This window comes from Oryx dammah, unplaced genomic scaffold, assembly GCF_014754425.2.
Source record: "Oryx dammah isolate SB20612 unplaced genomic scaffold, SCBI_Odam_1.1 HiC_scaffold_28, whole genome shotgun sequence".
NCBI lineage: Eukaryota > Metazoa > Chordata > Mammalia > Artiodactyla > Bovidae > Oryx > Oryx dammah.
The window spans coordinates 32703321-32727706 of record NW_024070212.1 but is presented as its reverse complement, the minus strand read 5'-3'; the positions used below and the strand labels follow the sequence as shown (position 1 = coordinate 32727706).

Sequence of the window (24386 nt, the reverse complement as noted above, 5' to 3'; positions counted from 1 at the left end):
TATGCATTTAAGAAGCAAGAATATCCCACTGAGCCTATAATTCAATAATAAAAAACCAAATAACCCACATTAAAAATGGGCAAAGGACTTGAAAAGACATTTCTCTAAAGAAAATGAGAGGCTTCCCAACTTGATGACTGCCTGCCGTATTTCAGATACTGAACAAGATGTGGTGGTGATTTGAAATAAGACCCAGTCCTGTCTTTAAGAAACACTTCTTAGAAATTAGTTGAGTTATAAAGCAGGATGGCAATCCTTTAAAGGATGCTTTAAAAGAGGTTCGGGAGACTTCCCCAGTGGTCCAGTGGTTAAGACCCTACCTTCCAAAGCAGGGAGTAAGGGTTTGATCCCTGGTCAGGGAACTAAGGTATGGGAACTAAGGTCCCACATGCCACAGGGTATTGCCAAAAAAATTACAAAAAAATAAACAAGTAAACAAAGAGATTCAAATTGGTTAAAATGTTAATTTTATGCCATGTGCAATTTTATTGCAGTAAAAAAAGCTTCATGTAAACTACTGATGAAATGAAGAGCAATGATTAGTTCTAACTAACCAGTCCATCCTAAAAGAGATCAGTCCTGAGTGTTCATGGAAGGACTGATGTTGAAACTGAAACTCCAATACTTTGGCCACCTGATGAGAAGAGCTGGCTCATTTGAAAAGACCCTGATGCTGGGAAAGATTGAGGGCAGGAGGAGAAGGGGACGACAGAGGATGAGATGATTGGATGGAATCACCAACTCAATGGACATGAGTTTGGGTAAACTCTGGGAGTTGGTGATGGACAGGGAGGCCTGGGGTGCTGCAGTCCATGAGGTCATAAAGAGTTGGACACGACTGAGCAACTGAACTGAACTGAAGGACGGTCAGGATTTCCACTAACCCTCATGAACTGGGGGGAGGGGAGACAGGGAGGACCTCCCCAGGAATGACACGGGCTGGAGGCGCAGGCAGGGTGTTATAACAGCAGCCGAGTTATACCGGAGGGTGTGCCAGTGACAACGAAATGAAATGGGCAACAACAATGCAAAGGCAGGAGAGAGCCTGCCAGGGGAGGAGAGGGCCTTCATTCGCCAGATCATGGGCAGAAGAGTGCCAGGGAGAGAGAGGCACAGCAGCGTGAGGGTGGCAAGGAAAGGGAGGAGGCCACTGCACCTGTGCCTGTGCCTGAGGCGGGAAGGGCAGCAGCAGGGCAAGGCGAGGGTGGAGGGGCGGGAAGGGCAGCAGGAGGGGAGAGGCTCCACAATAGTCATGCAGAAACAGAAGGGAGAGAGTGTGGTGGGAATGGTGGGCGTACATTTATTTCCCACTGGTTGAGTCTCTTAAAACAGAAAGCCCAGTCAGGACAGCAGAGTACATACCAGCTGTAGGTAGGTACTCAGAAGAGAGCCTGGAATTACCAATGCTGTCACTTTTAAAGGAAACTCCCAGGGTTCTGCTAAGCTCCTCTCAAATTCTCTAAAAGAGTCAGACACAAAGCTTGCTTTTTTTCTTTCCTGTCAAGACCTGTCACTCATGGAACCTGGCTCTCCTGCAGCAATGCCTTTGAATCTCTAGTTTGTGGCCTTTCCTCAGAGGGCTCAGCTCTTGAATCCACATGTTAGACCAGGTCACCACCTACATCCACAGGCCATGTGGAGCCCTGGTGGATGGGAAGAGAGGCCAAGTTCTCCTCCATTTGCTTCTGGCCAATACAACTTTGCACTGCTCATGAATGGCTGGTCAATGGCTTTCTGTAGAGTTGCTGAAGTCTCATAGCTGCCATCCTGACTCCTAACTAATCACTGGCCCATCTGACCACTCTGTGTTCATTCAGCAATTTAGTATAACACAAACTGGTAGCACAAATTGCAGGTCAAGAGGCAACAGTTAGAACTGGACATGGAACAACAGACTGGTTCCAAATCAGGAAAGGAGCATGTCAAAACTGTATATTGTCACCCTGCTTATTTAACTTAAATGCAGAGTACTTCATGCAAAATGCTGGGCTGGATGAAACACAAGCTGAAATCCAGATTGCTGGGAGAACTATCAATAACCTCAGATATGCAGATGATACCACCTTTACGGCAGAAAGGGAAGAAGAACTAAAGAGCCTCCTGATGAAGGTGAAAGAAGAGAGTGAAAAAGCTGGCTTAAAACTCAACATTCAGAAAACTAAGATCATGGCATCCGGTCCCATCACTTCATGGCAAATAGATGGGGAAACAATGGAAACGGTGAGAGACTTTATTTTGGGGGGCTCCAAAATCACTGCAGATGGTGACTGCAACCATAAAGACGCTTGCTCCTTGGAAGAAAAGCTATGACCAACCTGGACAGCATATTAAAAAGCAGAGACATTATTTTGCCAACAAAGGTCCGTCTAGTCAAAGCTATGGTTTTTCCAGTAGTCATGTATGGATGTGATTATGGATGTGAGAGTTGGATTGTAAAGAAAGCTGAGTGCCAAAGAACTGGTGCTTCTGAACTGTGGTGTTGGAGAAGACTCTTGAGAGTCCCTTGGACTGCAAGGAGATCCAACCAGTTAATCCTAAAGGAAATCAGTCCTGAATATTCATTGGAAGGACTGATGCTGAAGCTCAAACTCTAATAATTTAGCCACCTGATGCAAAGAACTGACTCACTGGAAAAGACCCTGATGCTGGGAAAGATTGAAGGCAAGAGGAGAAGGGGACGACAAAGGTTGAAATGGTTGGATGGCATCACCAACTTGATAGACATGAGTTTGAGTAAGCTCTGGGAGTTGTTGATGGACAGGGAAGCCCGGTATGCTGCAGTCCACGGGGTCACAAAGAGTTGGACATGACTAAACAACTGAACTAAACTGACTGAAATTGTTAGCCTTCAGTTTTGGTTTTCTTTAAAGACAAATAAAGCGTAATTTTTTAGTCTTTCTTCACAGTTCAAATTTCTTACATCCTAGTTAATTTCAACCTCTCATTTCCCAATCTTCCACTGTTAGCTGTGGACTCTCAGCAGGTACAAAACTTCATAATTCAAAAGCCTGGCACCAATAAGAGGAGAACAGAATGGCTGCTTTGCTCCAAATACATATGACAGCAGGAGTAAAACAAACCTCATTCTTATTTTTTGCAGTAGCATCGCATTCACTGTTCTCAGGCTTCCTCAGGTGCTTCCACCTTCCTCCTTGGTCAAAAGTGATCATAGTCTGGATAGAATTATCTGAATAGGAAAAGGATGACATTAATCTTGATATATTGATTAGGAAGCACCCTAATCAATTCAGTTTATCATTGTATAACTCTCTAACAGAGATTATGTAATACCAATAGAAGCCTGGAGTCCCACAAGATGTTGACATCCAGTGAAATGGGTCAATACTGGTGAGTATGATACGTGAAAGAGGCTTCCCACCTGAACAGGGATTCTACTGATTCCAGAAATCATCTAGACTGATACTCTTGAAAAAAGATACCATTTATCTCCTTATCAACACAATTCTATTCTTCCTTGCTTGCTTGCCCTGGAGGAAAATCTACAATGGGAAGGCACTCTAATCTGGACTAAGGCCATGATACCAGGCTTATTTTAGGAAATCTCAGGATTTGAATGTATCTGCAAGTCTCAATGAATAATTCCTAGCCTTTGTCTCTTTACCACGCCATATCCTATTTCTCTGACACATTTTTTTTCTTATGTGTCTTCCCTTGATACATAAACTGTTGCACATTTAAATTGAAAGAAATGCTTTGTTTTTTTAAGGAAAAATTTAAAAAGAAAGCTAATAAAGTAAATTTCATTTACCCAATATATGTTTTATTGCCTATCCACTATATAAAAATTGCTGTAAGGCTTTGGGAATATATCTGTGAACAAATTAGAAAAAAAAAAAACAACTCTGTGGAATATATATTCTAGTAGGGTGAGACAGACAAACACTAGACACTGTAAATAGGTAAATTACATAGCGTGTTAGAAAATGCATGCTTTGGAAAAATCTTGTACAGATAACTGGGAAAGAGGGAGTGCATGTGTAGCAGGGGGGCAGACTGACATTTAAAACAGGATAGTCAGGGCAGGTCTCATCAAAAAGTAACATGACCAGTGGCTGGGAGGAGGAAAGTGTTGGCCATGCAGACATCTGGGGAAAGAGGTCACTGCAAACCTCTCAGCCAAGAGTGTGTGAACCTGATGTGTTTAAGGACTGGCAGAGGACTGGAGTGACGGCAAGAGTAAGCAAAGGAGCAAGGAGCTGGAAGTGATGTCTGGGATGAACTAGGGGCCAGAATCACTTAGATCCTGTAGACAACTGCAAGGTGTTTACAAAATTAAAACAAACATCCCTTACCTCCTACCAAAAAAGTAAATACATAAATAAATAAAACCTTAAAAACCTTTGTACTTCAGAGTAATATGTTTATTTGTTCAACTGGGCTCTGCAGAGCCACTGAAGAGAATACAGGAAAAATCTGGGCTAGCTATTGCTCCATCCTTGACAATCAGAAAAGCAGTAAGTGGTTCAAACTCGTTCCCACAGGCCTGAACTTCCCAATACATAAGACTTTTTTCATAAACTAAATAACCTCAAATCTTTCTTTATGCCTGCTGTTGCTTTCTTAGTTCTTAGTTCTTTCTGCTGTTCTTAGTTCTAATCACCGTAACTTACTTAAAATAGAGAGCCAGAATTCACACAGACAGGCTTGCTGGCCAGGCAAGCACCACTGCTGAGGGGACAGGACCATCGTTTTCCCCCAGCGCCTCCACTCTGAACACATTCAGCTGAGGGACCCACCTTCTGAGAGCACACTTGTCATGTAGACCCCACGAAGGGAGGTCACATTGGTGAAGTCTGTCTCGCCACCCGTAGTGGTGTAGAGATGTCGGTCCAAGGATTTGGAATAGACAATGCCTCGATCGTCCGAGGTAAATATGGTACCAAATCCAGTGTCTGGAATAGGCAAACAAACAAACAAAACCCCACCAAGTCTTGGGAGGGAACAGAGAGAAAAACAACAGTCTAATCATACACAGGACACACACACACGCACACATCAGCCACCTGTCCCTCTTCACGATGCAGACGCAGACCTGGGAGTTAATCAGGGATTCACAGTTAAGAGCTTCGTGGCCATCTTTAATTCCCGTACCCAGCTTAGTGCCTGAATATAGCAGATGATGAATCTGTTTAATAAATTACTCAGACGTTACAGAAAAGCTCTTATATTTTGGTATAATCAGTTATATTTTGGTAGCAGAGACATTGGATTCAGCTTCATATCTTACACATCTTTAAATCTTTTTACTCTAAATGGATGCTTCTCAAACTCTCTGTGATGATCAATTTTAATGTTTTAATTATGTCACAAACGGATGCTTTTGTAAATATAATGAAAAATGTATCACTAGAAAAATGAAATACAAAAGAAAGAAAAAAATACAATCTTCAAATTTTTTTATTATTAGAGTCAACAGATACAAAATTTCTTTGTCACAGAGCTGTAAGAGTTTCTAAATGCTTGCTGCTGCTTTCTGCACTTATTTGTTAATAAAAAATTTGCAAATCAGTACTAGTTCTCTGACCATTCGTTGAGCAGCACTGCTCCAGAACACCTGGATGTAACTACAAACCACATTAGAGGGTCAAAGAAAGCGGCCTTTTTAACAGAGGCTACATATCATTTCTAAAACAAGTAGGCCACTAATAAATTCCCAGCGGTGAAAAGAAAAATCAAAGAACCGCCTGCCAATGCAGGAGACATAAGAGATGTGGGTTGGATCCCTGGTCGGGAAGATTCCCTGGAGGAGGGCATGGCAACCCATTCCAGCATTCTTGCCTGGAGAATCCCATGAACAGAGGAGCCTGGCAGGCTATAGTCCACAGGGTTGAAAAGAGTCAAAAATGATTCAGCATGCACACTAAGAAGGAAAGCTACTAAAACAGGGTTTGGAGTTTAAGTCTCTATGCAGTCAAGGGTAAACCATTTGCAAAGCTCTTACCTCCAGGTTCATCTACATGCATGAACACCATGTCGTCATTAGCTGCTAGAATAGAGTAGAACTGTTCTTGCCCCACAGATGGGAGTTGGGCCATGCTCCATGTGTCTCCCTGATCTGTTGACACATGAATCCTTCTTGTTGTATCCTGGAACAAATGCCGATACTTATCTTTTAAATATTCCACCAAGATGCCATATGCAGTGACATTAATAGGCACATTATTATTTAATAATTATACTCATTACATCTTTCCTCACTAGGTACATCTATTATAAATGAAAGGTCCTAGTACCAATTATCCAAGCTTTTTCTAACCTCTTGCAAAGATCCAGGCACTGGAACAATCCATTCTATTGTAAGTAAGGTTATGCTGGTCTTCTCTTTGGCTTCTTCATTCTTGTGTGGCCCTCTAAGATACCAATATTATCCTCCTAAGGCTACGGTTTTTCCTGTGGTCATGTATGGATGTGAGAGTTGGACTGTGAAGAAGGCTGAGGGCCGAGGAATCGATGCTTTTGAACTGTGGTGTTGGAGAAGACTCTTGAGAGTCCTTTGGATTGCAAGGAGATCTAACCAATCCATTCTGAAGGAGATCAGCCCTGGGATTTCTTTGGAAGGAATGATGCTAAAGCTGAAACTCCAGTACTTTGGGCACCTGATGTGAAGAGTTGACTCATTGGAAAAGACTCTGATGCTGGGAGGGATTGGGGGCAGGAGGAGAAGGGGACGACAGAGGATGAGATGGCTGGTTGGCATCACTGACTCGATGGACATGAGTTTGAGTGAACTCTGGGAGTTGGTGATGGACAGGGAGGCCTGGCGTGCTGCGATTCATGGGGTCGCAAAGAGTTGGACTGAGTGACTGAACTGAAATGAACCTCTGACATGCCATTTTCCTTCAACAGAGATAAGGGTTTGTTGGGACCATTATGAGCTTGGCTCTGCAGCCATTTGCATATGTTTGCTCAGATAGTTCTTAAAATGATGGCTCCTGCATAGAAGTTTGGTTCCTTTCAGATAGCTCTGGCATCATCGAAAGAATTAGATAATGTGTCTGGAAAATGGAGATGAAACCCAGGTTTGGAAGATCATGAAGTAAATCAAAATGTGACACGTCTCCTCTTTAAGAAAGGCTCTCAGAACAGCCATGATGGAGGGAACAGGCCAGGCTGGAGAGAGGGCAAGGAGAGTCAGAAATTAACATAAGGAAGATGATCAGGGAATATTTAGCTGTTAAAAGGGGTCTCCCTCATGGCTCAACGGTAAAGAATCTGCTTGTAGTGCAGGAGACTCAGGTTTGATTCCTGGGTCAGGAAGATCCCCTGGAGAAAGGAATGGCAACCCACTCCAGTATTCTTGCCTGGAGAATCCTATGGACAGAGGAGCCTGAAGGCAACAGCCCACAGGGTCGTAAAGAGTTGGACACGACTGAAGCAACTTAGCACACATCCACAGGTTGAGGCAATTAACATGTACTATGTGATAAATAGTTTAAAATAGCTTCTAGATACAGTTCAGCCAGGGCACGAGAATTAGTCTTTTTAAAGTTCCACAAGCTGGAATCAAGATTGCCGGGAGAAATATCAATAACCTCAGATATGCAGATGATACCACCCTTATGGCAGAAAGTGAAGAGGAGCTAAAAAGACTCTTGATGAAAGTGAAAGAGGAGAGTGAAAAAGTTGGCTTAAAGCTCAACATTCAGAAAACGAAGATCATGGCATCTGGTCCCATCACTTCATGGGTAATAGATGGGGAAACAGTGGAAACAGTGTCAGACTTTATTTGGGGGGGCTCCAAAATCACTGCAGATGGTGACTGCAGCCATGAAATTAGAAGACGCTTACTCCTTGGAAGAAAAGTTATGACCAACCTAGATAGCATATTCAAAAGCAGAGACATTATTTTGCCGACTAAGGTCCGTCTAGTCAAGGCTATGGTTTTTCCTGTGGTCATGTATGGATGTGTGAGAGTTGGACTGTGAAGAAGGCTGAGTGCCGAAGAATCGATGCTTTTGAACTGTGGTGTTGGAGAAGACTCTTGAGAGTCCCTTGGACTGCAAGGGGATCCAACCAGTCCATTCTGAAGGAGACCAACCCTGGGATTTCTTTGGAAGGAATGATGCTGAAGCTGAAACTCCAGTACTTTGGCCACCTCATGAGAAGAGTTGACTCACTGGAAAAAACTCTGATGCTGGGAGGGATTGGGGGCAGGAGGAGAAGGGGACAACCGAGGATGAGATGGCTAGATGGCATCACGGACTCAATGGACGTGAGTCTGAGTAAACTCCGGGAGATGGTGATGAACAGGGAGGCCTGGCGTCCTGCGATTCGTGGGGTCGCAAAGAGTCAGACACGACTGAGCGACTGAACTGAACTGAACTGAAAGTTCAGTGATGAGTCCATTTAACTTACTTTTCTAACTCACATCTTAGATGTTTACTTTGAATCTTATACTCGCTGTTATAGGTAAAAACTGGAGTTCAAAAGCACATAGTAAAATTTTAATTTTGTGGACACCAGCAGTGTACAGGCAGCTATCTCTGGAATTACACAGTCTGGTTTCCACCAGCGTTCCACCTAGACAAGTTACTCAATTTCCTAAACTGAGATAACAGTATGAACTATAGGGCTCTTGGGAGGATTATTACAAAACTGCTGAAGGGTGTGATGTGTAGTTACCTTGTGTACTTTTCTTATCTCTAATTCTCTCTGAACCCACTCCAATCAGTCTCTTAACCACAGTACTCCAAAGAAACTGCTTTCATCAAGGTCACCAACAACCTATACTTTGCCAACTCCGGTGGATAATTCTCAGAACACATCTAACTCCACATCTCAGCTGAATTTACTGCAGCTGACCATTTCCTCCTCATTGAAACCTTTTCTTCACTTGGCTTTCAAGATATCACCATGTGCAGTGACATTAACAGGCACATTATTATTAATAATTACACATCTCATTATCCATTTCCGCACTGGGTACAACTGTTATGAAAGGCCCTATTCTCCCCCCTCCCCAGCCCCTCCCCCTTAGTCGTCTCTGCTGGCTTGTTCAGTCTCTTCCCACCATTCCGTGAGGGGACCAGGCCACCCGGTGCTCAGCCCTCCCACCTCTTCTCGACCTACTCATTCCCCTACAAGATACCATCTAGTCACACAGCTAGATGAGACCATCCATATAATTCTACTATATAATTTTGGGAGATTCATATACCCAAATGCTTACCTGACATTTTCACCTAGATATCTTATACGCATCTCATATCCAAAACTGAATTCTTGATTTTCTTCCCACAGACTTACTTCTCCTGCAGTCCTTTCCATATCAGTAAATGGCACCACCATTCATGCAGTTGCTCAGGCCAAAGACTCTAAAATTATCCTCAATTCATCTTATTCTCTCACAATCTGCATCTAATCTACCAGCAGACACTACTGGTGATGCATTTAAAAACACATCCGTGATCTTACTACGTCTCCCCTCATCCACAACCTACTGTCTCTCTCACTGCTGCTGCTGCTGCTTCCATTCCTGACCCTTAGGTGACACTATGCACACCTATTCCATCAAAACAAACAGCCAGTTAAACCATTCCCCTGCCTGCACCCCTTGCACAGCTTCCCAACGCATGAAGAATGGAAGCAAGGTCTTCCTCACAACCTACAGAGCCCCTGTGTGATCTGGCCACTGGCTGCCCATCTTGGGACCACCCTTTCCCGTGCTGCAGCCATGCTGCCCTTCTCACTTTTCTTCAGCATTCCAAGCATGCTCCAGCCTGAGGCTCTTTGCGCTCACTGTTTCCTCAGCCTAGATATCCACGCAGCTACGCTCTCACTTCGGCTCTCACTTCGGTCGGGTCTCAGAGAGCCCTTCCAAACCACCCTATCTGGAACAGCGCTGCTCCAGTTCCTGCCACTTTTTATGTATTTACTCTGTTTCAGGTTTCTTCATAGTTTTAATCATTACCTGATATTATATCATATTTGTTAGTTTAGTATCTATCTCCCTACTTGAATAGAAACTCTGAGAGCAAGACATTTATCTGTTTTGTTCACTGCTATATTCCCAGAACCCAGAACAGTACCTAGTAGACAGTAGGTACTCAAAAAATGTTACACGTTTCCATTATTTTCATTGGATAATGAGCAAGGAGATTGCTTTTTTCAGAATCCATGTGTGAGAAAAGCCCAAACACTGGGTCGATATATCCTAAACCGACACCAGAATTCAGCTGGTGACACAGGCCATAGTGAAGAGAAGTCCAGAAGAATCAATCAGCCCCGATAAAAAGAAGCACTTCCAAACCTATCAGTGACACTGAGTACGACAAAAGGCAAGAAACTCTATCAGTGCGTGCACTGAAGCGATCTGTTTGAGGCACAGAGACAGAAATATCAGAACCCAGAGAAAAGAGGCAAACACCCACCTTATCAGCCATCACAGAGGCGAAAAGGAAACGTCCCCCAAGGCCAAATGAGTAGATTTTCACACCAATGGTTTTGAAGCTTTTCCCCAAGTCTGAAGTTCTCCGTAATTCCAGTGCCCCAAGGTCAGCTTCTTAAACAAGACAAAATGTTAATTAAAATTTCACTTACTGGTGAGCCTCTAGTTCAAAACAATTGTTTTAGAACTACTCAGTTTTATAGCAACAGAATTTTCAATGCTATGCATGTTTATCAGATAACAATATAAAATGATATAGGAATTGACACAGGAAATTCATACTTTGGTTTTACCTTTATACATGTGAAGTTTTATATTGGATAGGAAGAGAGAATTAATTTCAGTACAGTGTTGCATTAAAACACCACAGCATCCTGCTTTACTTTCATGACACAGTTTGAAATTATCTTATTGTATTTTAAGTTGTATCATTTGAGTTTTGATTTTATGGCTGATCATCCAACATGTCTACATGAATTTAAGCTCCATGAGAGCAGGCCCTGGGTGTTTTGTTCTCACCATCCTGAGAAGAGTATTAACATACCACTGCAGGTGTTCGGATGAATGAATAATGAAATGAATCTGCTGAACGAATAAATGGAAGATTATGCTTTCAGCTTTGTGCCACTGACTGGAAAGCCAGTGGCTTCCACCAACACAAACACAGCCCATGCTCTTTGGCAGAAATCACTATGTATTTCATTTTGTTATTGGTTATAGCCTAATATTTACTTTATGTACATTGCTAAAATAAAGTATACTGTCTCTGTGTATAGCCTGCATTTTTTATTTGATCAAGGCACAGCATAGTACTTGGTTGGTTGTGCTTACAAGATTTTAAAAATCACTAACAGCTAGTTATCTTTAGCCATTAAAATTATGAGAGAATGGAAGGATCTTTGATGCTCCTACCTATTACAGAATACTCTACCATGAATGGACACCAGGACACTCTTCTGGGACTAAAATATACTTACTGCAGGAGCCATTCACGTAGGTGGTAAAGAAGATGATGTTTTCTGATCCCCTACAATGAGGCAAAGACAGGGAAAAGACACGGATCAAGACTGCTAGCAGGCTGTGTTACCCTTAGCCACTCAGCTCCAGGCAGGTCTAATAAGCGTCACCCAGGGGTACTAGCCCAAACAGCCTTCTCGGATGCTGCACACAGGATTCTTCCACAGCATCACATCTAGGGCGCCCCCAGTCTGCTCCCAGGCATTCTCCACACTCCACTACTTCTTTATGTGAACTGTTCCAGCCAGGCAAACTGGTCTCCTTACACTCTCCAAGCCTGCCTCCTGCATTGGTTCAGACTGTTTCCTTTTTAAAATGTTTTTCTCTTACGTGACTAAATCTTACCCTCACAATATTTAGGCTCCAGGTTAAAATCTTCTCTTCCATGAAGTCTCCTGTCACTCTAACTTGAAGACTTCTTTGCTGCAAACTTTTAGAGCAGTGGTTCTCAACCAGGGCCAATTTTGCTCCCCAGGGGACATTCTTGGCTGTCACCAGTGGGGCAGGGGAGATGTTACAACTCTTATGTGGGGAGAGACCAAGGATGCTGCTAAATATCCTGCACAGGCTTGTCCCCCACAACGAAGAACTATCCAGTCCAAACGCCATTAGTGCTTGGGTTGAGGAATGCTGCTCGAGAGCCCGTGCAGCTCTGTGTCAGCCACCTGGCCATTCCTTTGTCTCCTGTTTGGCTATTTTAATTGCATACTGTGCGCCTTGCCTCTCCTACTACACCACTGAGTTCTTCACAGCAGGTACTAAGTTTTGTTGTTTCCCCTTAGAACCTAGTTCAGTGCTTTGCATGAACTAAATAATTTAGTTCTTTCATCTGAAATAGACAACTAGGTCAGAAGTTGAATTATTTAAACTCTAACTTGGAAAGGGAGTTCCAAGGAACTAGATTCAGACCTTGATAGGAATTACAGATTAGCACCAGCAAAAGGTGCTGGGTATCAGATATAGAGAATAATCTAGGGGTTTCCACGGGGAGAGGAAGTGGGGGAGAGGCGAGAAAGGGGTGGGAGATTAAGAGGTGGAGACTACTATGTATAAAATAAATAAGCTACAAGGATACATTGTACAGTGCAGAGAACAAAGCCAATGTTTTATAACTATAAATGGAATATAACCTATAAAATTTTTGAATCACTATGTTATACACCTAAAATGATTATAATATTATAAATCAACTGTACCTCAATAAAACAAAAAAGGTGCTGGGTCTGAGCATGTTCTTTCAGAGCTTTAGACTGTAAATTTCTAGAAACCAAAGATCTAAAAGGTGAGTAAACAGTTAGCAGCAGCCCAAACCTTATATTTAGACACCATTCAATGAAGCAAGTTAACAAAAGTAAAAATTCTTGTATAAGATACAAAACAAAACACCATTTTAAAATAACTTATTAGTTTTAAAGATGAGTTTTCTGTTGTTTCCTTTAGCTTTACTGAGGTATAACTGACAAAACTGTAAGACATCTAAAATGTACATTGTGGTGATCTGATATATGGATGTAAAGGTGAGCTTTAATGATTAAAATTATTATAGTCTTATCTGAACACACACTACATATTTTAGGTCTATCAGGACCAAAAAATTTGTTAACTTTGTTACTTTAAAAATTCCTTCCTGATAAGATCATATAAGGTATAAACACAAGTAATTAAAATACATAAAACGAAAGCAGACACGCGATGTGTACCACAGTAGTGCTATAAAAACCTCATTTAACTAGCATTTCCTAAGAAAGGATGCTTGCTTAAGCATCATTTTTTAAATGTTTTGGTTAATTTCAATGGACATATTTGGCAATGTCTATATCACACATTTTCCTACCTCCCTAAGCAGAGAACAATAAATACCAAACTCTTCCTTGGGATTATGGATCACTGTCATGAACACCAAATGTATGAAACTGTGATGCAGTGTTCCCAGTAGAAGTTACTGAGGCTTCTGTGTTCTCCTGAAAGTGAAAGTGAAGTCGCTCAGTCGTGTCTGACTCTTTGTGACCCCAAGGACTGTAGCCTACCAGGCTCCTCCGTCCATGGGATTCTCCAGGCAAGAATACTGGAGTGGGTTGCCATTTCCTTCTCCAGGGGATCTTCCCAGACCAGGGATCGAACCGGGGTCTCCCGCATTGTAAGCAGACGCTTTACCGTCTGAGCTCCTGACATAGCACTAAATCCCTCCATCCTGTCTGCTTCTCTGTCTTGTTCTCTGTCTCTGCATGTTCTTAGAGCTCTTCCTGCCTCTGTGCGGCTCCAGGCAGCAGACTCTCAGGCTGGTCTGTGCTTGCTGTTTACACTCACATACCCCACTTCTGGCAGCAACCTGCTATCAACTGGGAAACTAGATCAATGAACTTGCTAAAATTAGTCAAAGAGAAAGAAGAAAGAGGCTCTAAACAAGAATCTGAGCCTAATCAGGGTTTGGAGGTATGACGGCTCTTAATTCTTGCTCAACCATCCCCCAAACTCCCCAAATAAATCTCCTTTCATAGAAGGAACAAGCTAAATCCCAGAAAAGTCAAGCCACTGACTAGCAGCTGATCCAGGTTAGAACAAAGGTGACCTGACTCCCGACTAAGAGCCTCCTCCACTGTATCCTCTATAAGCAGATGGGGTGCACAATCAAGAGAAGTGAATGCGTTGTGGTGCATGGATAGCGTGACTCTGGCAGCCAGGAAGCTTTCTGAGCTTTCTTCCTGATTCCTCACTACATGCCACCTAACTGGCATGGATCTCTAGATGAGGGAGCATACATGTGCATGCAGAGAAGCCTGGAAGTCCCCCAATCAAAGCTGTATTTTATGCTATTGCAATTGATGTCACCGTTTACACAGAATAAACCTTTTGCAGGCAGTACCTACTTGGTGACGTGCCTTGTTTTATATTTTAACATTTAGTGAGACAAGTCTTCTTTCCCAGCAGAATTAGAAGTTCCCCCAGGTCAAGGTCTATGCTGCACCCCTCTCTCACATCCCTTATGGCACCCTGAAGAGCACCTGGCACACATTAAGTGCTCAACACTGATTCATGTGACTTCTGGCGGCATCGTCAGGGAAAGTTTAGGGCTCTGCACAGATGGACTCTTCTGTTACTCACCATTTGGCCAAACAGACTGCTTTGTGGATTTCTTCCCATTTTCCCCCAAAATTCTTGGACACCCACAGTCCATTCTGAAAGATTATAAATGACTTATCAAAATTCCAGCTTTATCATGTGCAGCTGCTTGTATGACCTTTTAATAATTCATATCCAATCATTCAGGGCAGTAAAAACACACACTGAAATTCCAGCCAAGCTGCCTGAGCTCACACACACACACATGGGGCCTTATGGGGCCCCCTCTAGGGTCTTGGAACAAGTTCAGAATGACAAATGCTTGTGAAGTGCCTACTATGTGCCAGGTATACCAGACGCTGCGTTGGGGATACAAAGATGAATAAGACATACTCCCTGCTCTCAAGGAGCTTACAGTTTAACAAGGGTACACAAAGAAAGTTCAATACACATGGTAAGTGTTATGGAAACATGGTCTCTGGGGTAACAGCAGGGGAAGGAGAGACAAAGCATTAGAGCTGATTTGTGAAACAGAGTCTTAAATGATGAGCAGTGTAACCAAAAGAAGGCAAATGGGAGATGAGATGTCAATGCACAAAGAGATTAGTACAAGCAGAGACAGAGAGGTGGTGAAACATCTCAGTGTGTGCAGGGAGCTGAAGCCTGCAGACACAGATGGAGCAACATTTCAAGGTGAAGAGAGGAGCCAGTGCTGGGGAGGGGTGGCAGCTCGTGCAAAGCCCTCCTTCTGTGCCAGGCTGAGGAATCTGGTCCTTATTTTATATCAGATACTGGAAGTAGGGGAATGACATGACCAGTTTTACTTTTTTTAAGAGGAATACTTGGATGACAGTGGGAATGATGGATTTCAGAGGGTTCAAACTATTAATAGAAGCAGGGAAAGCAGTGACTAATTGCTGCATTAAGAGTTAGTGAGGCCTGAAGCCACAGCTGTGAGGAAAAGGCTCAGAAATAATATAGACTCTAGATTCAGTAGAACTGGACACTCTCCTGTAGGGCAGGATGGAGTGCGTGCGTGTGTGTGTGAAAGTTGAACAATCCGGGATTCTTGGTGAGGGGAAAGCAGTGTTGTGGAATCTTTAGCCAGCACAAGGATGAAGGGAAGAACAATATGGCTGAGAAAGGTTAAGTTTGAAGGACCTGTGGGACATCTAGCTAGAGATACCCAGCAGACAGCAAGAAAGGCATCTGCAGCCCCAGGAAGAAGCCAGGAGCAGAGGTAGGCATTTGAGAATCTGACACATCACAGTGGTAGCAAAATGGTAAAGAGTGGGAGAGTAAAATGAGCATTTACTCAAAGCAACATAAGCAATAGGGATTTAAGGGGAGGTTGAAAGGAGTTTAAAAAAGAGACTAAGAAGCAATGGTTAGAAGGTGGGAAAGAACGAACCAAAGGGACTGCCACAGAAGCCAAGCAAGTAGAATTCCCAAAAGGAGGTCAATACTTTCAAGTGCAGCAGAGACTTCATAAGATAAAAATAGACAATTTCAGTGACATTGGCAATAGGAGTCTAGTGAGCCCAGACCCCCTGGAGGTGGGGCTGAAATGTCCTGGGGCAGCTCAAATGAAATGGTGATGATTTAGGTAGAAATAACTTCAGTGGTCCTCCACTCTCACCCATCATTCTTCTTTAACTCTTCCTCCTCTAGTAACATTCACCTCCCAGCATTTCTAATTAACCTAATCCTACTTAGAAATAGGGAAGGGTCTGATATCACCTATTTACACTTTAGTACAAGTTGGTCCATCTCTCCACCCTGATTATTTGTACTTCAAACTCACCCTTAATGGGAAGAAATTTCAGGTCTAAAGACAGAGATTGTGCTTGCCTCTCCCCAGGATAGCTGTGTTAATAAACTTAAGGTACTTGGTAAGGGTGATGGGGTTTTCACAGGCAGATAAATGGTTCTGTCCATTCCAACAGGGGTCTCTTTGTTCCCTTGAAGGGCCTTCAGCTGAAGCTGCTGCTGCTGCTCAGTCATGTCCGACTCAAGCTGCTGAAGGCCAATTCCCAGGAATTGTTGCTTTCAGATGTGATGCCTATATGGTAGGCTAGTTTTCCTCCTCTGGCTGAGTTTAACTCTGACCTTCCTTGAGCCTCTCAGCCTGACCTCAGCTGAAAGTTCTACCCCCAGAAGGCCCAGAACCCTAGACCTCTCTTCTAAGTGTCCTTCTCATCCTCCCTATGCCATCCTGTTGCTCAGCCCAATTTGTCTATACTTGATAATCCTATTTCTATTCCCAGAATGGTCATCACAGCAATGGCTCTCAGACTTTAGTGTGCAGGCTCATCTGGCGAGCTTGTTAAAAACACTAGCCACCTCAGTGACACACTATATCCAGATCAGGGCCAAGCAATCTGCATCTTAAACCAGCTCCCAGGGATTTCTATCTGATCCTGCAGGTCAGCAGACCACACTCTCAGCAATAAGATGAGAGAGAGCCATATAAACACAGAATGTAATTATGACTACTATCATAGTCTGGCAACTCAGCCACTCTGGGCCCTTAACATCTATGATAAAACAGACTGGTCCTCCAGGAATGGTAACGTTGAACTGCTCCTCAGGAAACTTTCAGAACAAAGGTGGGAGGGCCACCCGTGGTTTCTGGGAAGAGTACAGGAATGGGGTAGGGGGTGCAGGGAATTGGGACTCTGGATATTTAACACATGGGCATCAAAGACAAACATCAACAGGTTTTTATACTAAGGACTGAACAAGAAAAAATTATAAAGGTGTAGTTTGGCCATAGGAAAGAAACAATAACAATCTTAAAAGTTTAACAATTTATGTCTGTCTCTTGCAGATCACGAATGATTAAACTGTTTCCTAGTTCATTATTCTAACAGTAAGTATCTGTTCACTTAAAAAAAAATTGTAATGATAACTAGACACACACCTATCTGGTAGAGACAGCATATGAAAATTGTGTCCTTTACCGTATAGGAAAACACACACACACAAAAACCAAAAACCCACACTTCATACCATAAGAAGTCACTAGAAGACAGTCCAACATAAAAAGCATCACCTACACGGTCCTCTTAAGACAGTGTATTTTGAGACTATAAAAACACAAAAGGCAAGACAAGTTCTTCAACTAGACTTACTTCAGTGCTGAGAGCTAAAAGATAATCAGAATTTTGCGGGCTATACATCATCTGAGTCAGAGGATGAAAAGGGAGATTGGTCTGGACAAAGTTCTTTGCAAAATCTGATGATCTGAAGATTCTTCCTCCATGACTTCCTCCAGATACCTCTGCTGTTAAAATCACCTGGTCAGGGAGAAGGAAGTTCAGAACCAGGGTATAATACTATAAAAGTACACGAAGTTCCTCCACCATTTTCACCAGACATTTGTTCAAAAATTTTAGTTCCAAAAATAAGAAGAGTTATAAAAACAGATTAGCTGATACACTGTCTTCCTGAAGTATTAGTCTTACGAAAAAAATACTGTCCTGAGCCAGTGCACTGTATCTATGAAGATAAGCTTGATCAGTCTGAGATTAGCCAGTTTTCCCAAAGACTAGAATGTTGTCTTTAGATGTATACCTTGTAACGCTAAACAACCACCACATAATTATGAAGAGTTTTGGTGCATCTTAGACAATGTCCAAAAAAAGAACTTGTATGCAAAATGCCATTCTTTTGTAATGAGTATTAAATTGTCTCATTTTATTATATTGTAAATATTGTAATAGTAAACTAAATATATTGCTGTGTATCACTAGACCATTCAAATATCAACATCTGACAGCCCTGCCTATGGTATTATGCACAGTTTTGTACACGTATGAAATAGTCTCACCTTCCCAGAGTTCTCAGGACCAATAGCCATGCCAAATTCAGTCCGAATGAATGTGTTATTGATGAGATTTGTGATATCCTTAAAGTTCTTTCCATAGTCCTCACTGAGAGGGGAAAAAAAGGACAAATTTAGAATGCAGAGGTCATGGGCACTGATGGGTTTGTACCTAGCTTCCCTCACCCTCCTGATTCTACCCCTACCCGCAGTGGTGGGCCTAATTAGTGGAAGGAAGTTCCAATCCCTCATGGGTGACAGGGTCAGGAATGAGGAAAGGACCCAGACTGAGCCAGTAAGGAAAAACTGGGAGAACTGGGGTCTATTAGGAAACACACTAGACAACCACTTAATGAAACGGTCTGTCCTCCTTAAGGATCAGTGGTTCTTAACCAAGGTATTTTTGCCCCATGCCCTCACCCCACCAAGCAAACATTTGGTAAAGTCTGGAGACATTGTTCATTATCACAACTCAGGGTTGGGTGCTACTGGCATTGTACTGGCATCGTAGGAGGTAGAAGCCAGGGGTGCTGCTAAACATTCTACAATACATGGGACAGTCTCCCAGAAAAGAGAGGGCCACAAGCATCTGGCATCAAATGGTGCATCTGGCCCCAAATGTCGATGGCATCAACGTTGAGAAACTCCCATATTGTAGCATGTGAATACAAAACAAAACAAAACAAAAAATGCTACAGGCATTCTGATACAGTGAGAGCCCAACTTGAAGTAGAAGCCAACATAAGTGGCCAGCACTGCTGAAATAGTTCTGGGAGTCCAGAGAGGTGGCCTGTGACCCTGCAGTGAATCGACCCATCCTTCCTCTGTATTTAGTTATGAGCCATGAATTCCCTTATTTTTTTTTTAATATTTTTTGATGTGGATCATTTTTAAAGTCATTATTGAATTTGTTACAATATGCTTCTGTTTTTTATTTTGGTTTTTCAGTCCTGAGGCATGTCGGATCTTAGTTCCCCTGCTGCTGCTGCTAAGTCGCTTCAGTCGTGTCCAACTCTGTGCAACCCCATAGATGGCAGCCCACCAGGCTCCCCCATCCCTGGGATTTTCCAGGCAAAAACACTGGAGTGGGTTGCCATTTCCTTCTCCAATGCATGAAAGTGAAAAGTGAAAGTCAAGTCGCTCAGCCGTGTCTGACCCTCAGTGACCCCATGGACTGCAGCCTTCCAGGCTCCCCCGTCCATGGGATCTTCCAGGCAAGAGTACTGGAGTGGGGTGCCATAAACCACACCCCCAGCATTGGAAGGTGAAATCTAAACCACTGGACCGCCAGGAAAGTCCCAATTCCCTTATTACTTAAGCTATTATATTAAAAGTTTGAGTTGGGCTCTCTGCTAAATGTAGTCAAAGGCCTTCTAACTAATTTATCAGTGCATTGTATTGTACTCATGATAAAGCCTGTAAGTTAAGTAGCAGGATCTTGAGTACCTCCTCCCCTAAAGTTACCATCCTTAGGCACAAATCTCTTAATGCATGCAGCACACAGCTAAAGAAGACAGATAAACTTAATCTCAACTCCGAGGTTGTTTAAAGCTTTTCCCAAAAGTTCATTTCAACAATATCTTTGAGAAGTATTAAAGTCAATTTTTAGATTTCAGAGCGTAAGAGAAAAAAAAGTCAGGAGTATTTAATACTATGCACAGCTCTAACATGATATATAATGCTAGATCTTAATATTAATTAAATTTCAGTATCCGTAAGTGATGACCACAGTGCACTGCAAGTCAGTTGCCCATGATAAATGCAATGTACAGTGGTCTTCACTGATAGAACATATGACTTAAGAGGCAGTACAGTTTTGCTATCAGCCTCAACAGAAAAAGAATTGCAGAACCACAGACCATGAGAGAGGCAAGGAACTGAAGAGAACATCTTGTCCAACTCCCTTATTTCACAGAGGAGGAGGTTCAAGGGGAAGCAATTCATCAAAAGTCAACCAGTCAATTAAGGGCAAAGCTGAAACTACAATCTAATTCTCTTAACGCTCAGCCCCAAACTTGAGACAACTTTTAATTATGTGTAAGGAATTCTTCCTTTGCAACCAGTGGTCCTGCTCTTTCTTGCCAGGGCTTGCGGCCTGTCAGGAAAGGTCCACTCAGAGGAAACTGGAGAGAGATGGGAGGGAAGTATCTCTGAGTGAAGGTACAGGTCCCTTCACTATGCTAAAGCAAACTACATGGGACTTTTAAGTTGCCTTTCCATCTCTTAGAACACACACAGAGAAAACTATATAAAATAGGGATTAGAAACTACCCAACAGATTCCTGTTACCCTTCCTTTGACTTCTGAGTACAAGAAAAGTTCTTATCTTCTCGACAGCAGGCCAAGAGATATGCATATTCAAGTCCTAGTTCTACAGTGCATACATCATCAACAGCTCAGACCATGTCCTAAACGGTTTGCAGCAGCTTGATTATCACCAGTTCACAAATCACCCCTCCTTCATGACATCCCAGGGAACCTCCACAAACCTGCTGGCAAGTGCGCTTGCTTTTCAAGAACTTGGCACACAAACACATCCCTGCCCTTCAGAAAAAGAAAGCAACACGAGGGAAACAAAAAATCATCTGCTACAACACTCTGGCACTTTAGCCAGATAAACAAATGGAGCATGATAGACCAGTGTCAACCTGCTGGGATTTAAGTAGTGTTTTGTCAAGGCCATGTTGGGGCCAGGAATATATTTTAATATGGCACTTTGCTTTAAAGTGGCTTTATCTTTTATCAGCATATATATTGGCATACATCATATATCATGGAGAGGAAATCAATGAAATGTATTGAAAAATAAATAACTTTTCAAATTCCATATGATAATTAAGAGTTATGAACAGGAAACATTAACAAAGCCCTGTGAAACCATCTGCTTTAGAAGTAAGTCTTTTTGATAACAATTCTATACATCAAACCTAACAAAGCTCTTTCTGGTTAGCAAAAATAAATGATCACTTTTGCTATATCTGTGGTGTAAACATGTATAAGAATATGTACATTTGTAACTGTGGTGTTGGAGAAGATGCTTGAGAGTCCCTTGGACTGCAAGGAGATCCAACCAGTCCATTCTGACGGAGATCAGCCCTGGGTGTTCTTTGGAAGGAATGATGCTAAAGCTGAAACTCCAGTACTTTGGCTACCTCATGGCAAGAGTTGACTCACTGGAAAAGACTCTGATGCTGGGAGGGATTGGGGGCAGGAGGAAAAGGGGATGACAGGGGATAAGATGGCTGGATGGCATCACCGACTGGATGAAAATGAGTTTGAGTGAACTCCGGGAGTTGGTGATGGACAAGGAGGCCTGGCGTGCTGCGATTCATGGGGTCACAAAGAGTTGGACACGACAGAGGGACTGAACTGAACAACAAAAAATAGTACTGGAGTACAAACGTTTTTGGGATAGAGCCTAATACCACCAAAGAACATGAAAAATCTAGACATTATTTAAATAAATGGAAAAAAAGTAATCATCACATGGAGTTCTGATAAGACAGAGCATTAAAATTCCTCCTAAGATGAAGGACTCAGGAGGGTATTTTTCCAGAAGACTAACATGTTGACCGATACTCAACCCAAATGCCAATAACCAAGAATCACACCTCCATTTTTTACCACTTTTCATTTATAATACAGAGGAAATGTGACAATGGGCATTTGACCTGCAGACATTCACTGAAAAGTAACAATAAAAGAATCCCACAATAAATATCTCAGAAAATCTTACAGTTTACTTTTTTCAACAATCAAGCATAAATATCCTTGCTTGGTTGACTTTCAGGCCTACCCACTTCTTTACTCCTTTAATTCATTTTTGCCATGATTAAGTCACTATAAATTATTACATAAAAGCAAAAAGGAAGACAACAAACTCCAAAAGAGTTAGTTTTGTAGTTTTCACTAATTGAGAAAGCTTATACAGTTAATCTTCATTATTTACAGATTCCATATTTATAAATTTGCCTACTCAGATTTGTAACCCCAAATCAATACTCATGGCACTTTCCTAGTCACTGGCAGATATGCATAGGGCAGCAAAAATTGTTGGGGCTCCTGTTCCCTTCTGAAGTCCAACAAGCGGCTGGCCTGCTTTCTTGTTTCAGCTCTTATTCTGTGCATGAGTATCTTCCTCACAGTCTGTTTACTGCTCTGCATTTTGCATTTTTGTGCCTTCTGTTAGTGCTTGCTATTTAAATAGTCCCCAAGCATAGTTATGAAGTGCTGCTTAGTGTTTCTGGAGAAAATATGTGAGTTAGATAAGCTTCTTTCTGCAACAGTTGGTTGTGAGCTCAATGAATCAATAATACACATAAGGTAGCTTTAAACAGAAACACACATAAAACAAGGTTAAACAAGATCAACTGATGAAAATGAATACTGTGGCCTGAAGTTTGCAGGAACCTAATTCTGTATTTCCCCTAGAAGCAATGGCTCAGTATTCACTAATTCAGTAATTCACAGAGACTGGAGAACATAACTACTGTGAATGAGAACTAACTGGATTGAGATTTCCAGTTAAAAGATCAATAAGGAGAATGTAGCTTATTAAAATGTTCCAAAAGACTTACAGACCTGAAACCACTGTTGGGTGAGCTGGGCAGAATCTGAATCTACATTAAACTGAATTCCCAATACTTCAGTCTCTTTGTTTTAACCCCAACTCTCTGATGCTACCTTATGTGTTTTAATTTGTCATTGTGTTTTATACTTATTTGAAAAGGATGCATGTTTTCTACAGAAATTTTGAAAATACAAGTAGGAAAATAAAGAGGGTGAAATATTATAAATAAAATCACACAACTTTTTATCAGAAGCAATGTGAGTATGTATCTGAGGTCCTTATTTTGCTCTGATTGATAATAAGACAATTCTAAGAACAGGATTTTCATTCCCATGAAAATCATGGGAATATTTAAGTGACAAAACCCACCTAGCTTCATGGTTTTTATATGCCCTAAGTTTGTAAAAATGAAGGTGCAATAAAATGCCATTATCATACATTTCAATAAACTTTAAGAAACAAAAAGTAGAAAGATATATTCTGCAGACAGAATTTATGCTAACCTTGTAATTAGAATATCCAGTCATTGCTAATAATCTACTACGGTGAAAACTGAGCCAAGCATATCATTAAAAAGGTTGTCATAACGAGATGCCTTGGAGAACCTGGTTTACTGAACTCTGCTTTAATATCTGCTGCATATCTTTATTGTTTATTTATTTATTGACCATGTGGGTTCTTAGTACCCTGACCAGGGATCAAACTTGCATTTCCTGTGGTGGAAGCATGGAGTCTTAACCACTAAAATGTCAGAGAAGTTTCTGTTCCATATTTTTAAGTTATCCTTTTTATTAAACCTCAGGTAACTTCCTGAAAAACTTACATTGACTACAGTATAAACTTTAATGTGAAATCTCTTAGAGATTCCCTTACCAATTTCCAAAATTTGAACAACTTTCAATAGGAAATAGAAATCACAAGTAAAATAGTCTAGCAGTTTTCTGTTAACTTGGTATAGAATTTTGCTGTACATAATGTGCTTCACTAAGTTAATCTTACAATGAAAGGTTAGACTCAAAGGGCCATAAAACAAAAAGGCACACAACAACTGTTGCTGAAAATCAAATTATCATCTTAACTATAGCTAGTTATTTCCTTTTTAATTTCATATTTGCAAGTGAGAGGTAAATGAACTTTATAATCTGTTATATGAATTAATACTCTTGAAGAGGGAATCAAAATTTATACTATTCAAATATGATTCCCTTTAACTGAAGATATTAGTATGTTATTCAATTCTATCCAATCATTAATGCCCAGGGACTTTATTTCCCAAATCTTTTTTTTAATATAAATTTATTTATTTTAATTGGAGGTTACTTTACAACATTGTACTGGTTTTGCCATACATCAACATGAATCCATCACAGGTATACACATGTTCCCCATCCTGAACCCCCCTCTCTCCTCCCTCCCCATAACAATCCTCTTTCTGAAGTGTGCTCCCTCTAACTCGGCACAGGTAACAGAGACAGCTAACTTCCTTCTCCTCATGCATACCTTCA

At 41.7% G+C, this 24386-nt stretch overlaps 1 protein-coding gene across 4 annotated transcripts in view; it reads right to left on the bottom strand.

The window, feature by feature from the left end:
- The window catches only part of SORT1 (sortilin 1), a 64290-nt gene that overhangs the window by 13096 nt on the left and 26808 nt on the right, over window positions 1–24386 (bottom strand). For 2 of the 4 annotated variants that reach the window (XM_040232136.1, XM_040232138.1), the window contains exons 4-11: window positions 18318–18420; window positions 17620–17784; window positions 14528–14601; window positions 11386–11435; window positions 10392–10522; window positions 5963–6107; window positions 4758–4913; window positions 3081–3187 (exon numbers count right to left, since the gene is read on the bottom strand). In XM_040232136.1, the coding sequence (XP_040088070.1) occupies window positions 3081–3187; window positions 4758–4913; window positions 5963–6107; window positions 10392–10522; window positions 11386–11435; window positions 14528–14601; window positions 17620–17784; window positions 18318–18420 (931 nt within the window). The remainder of the gene's footprint in view (window positions 1–3080; window positions 3188–4757; window positions 4914–5962; window positions 6108–10391; window positions 10523–11385; window positions 11436–14527; window positions 14602–17619; window positions 17785–18317; window positions 18421–24386) is intronic. The other 2 variants (XM_040232137.1, XM_040232139.1) reach the window with 1 other exon arrangement.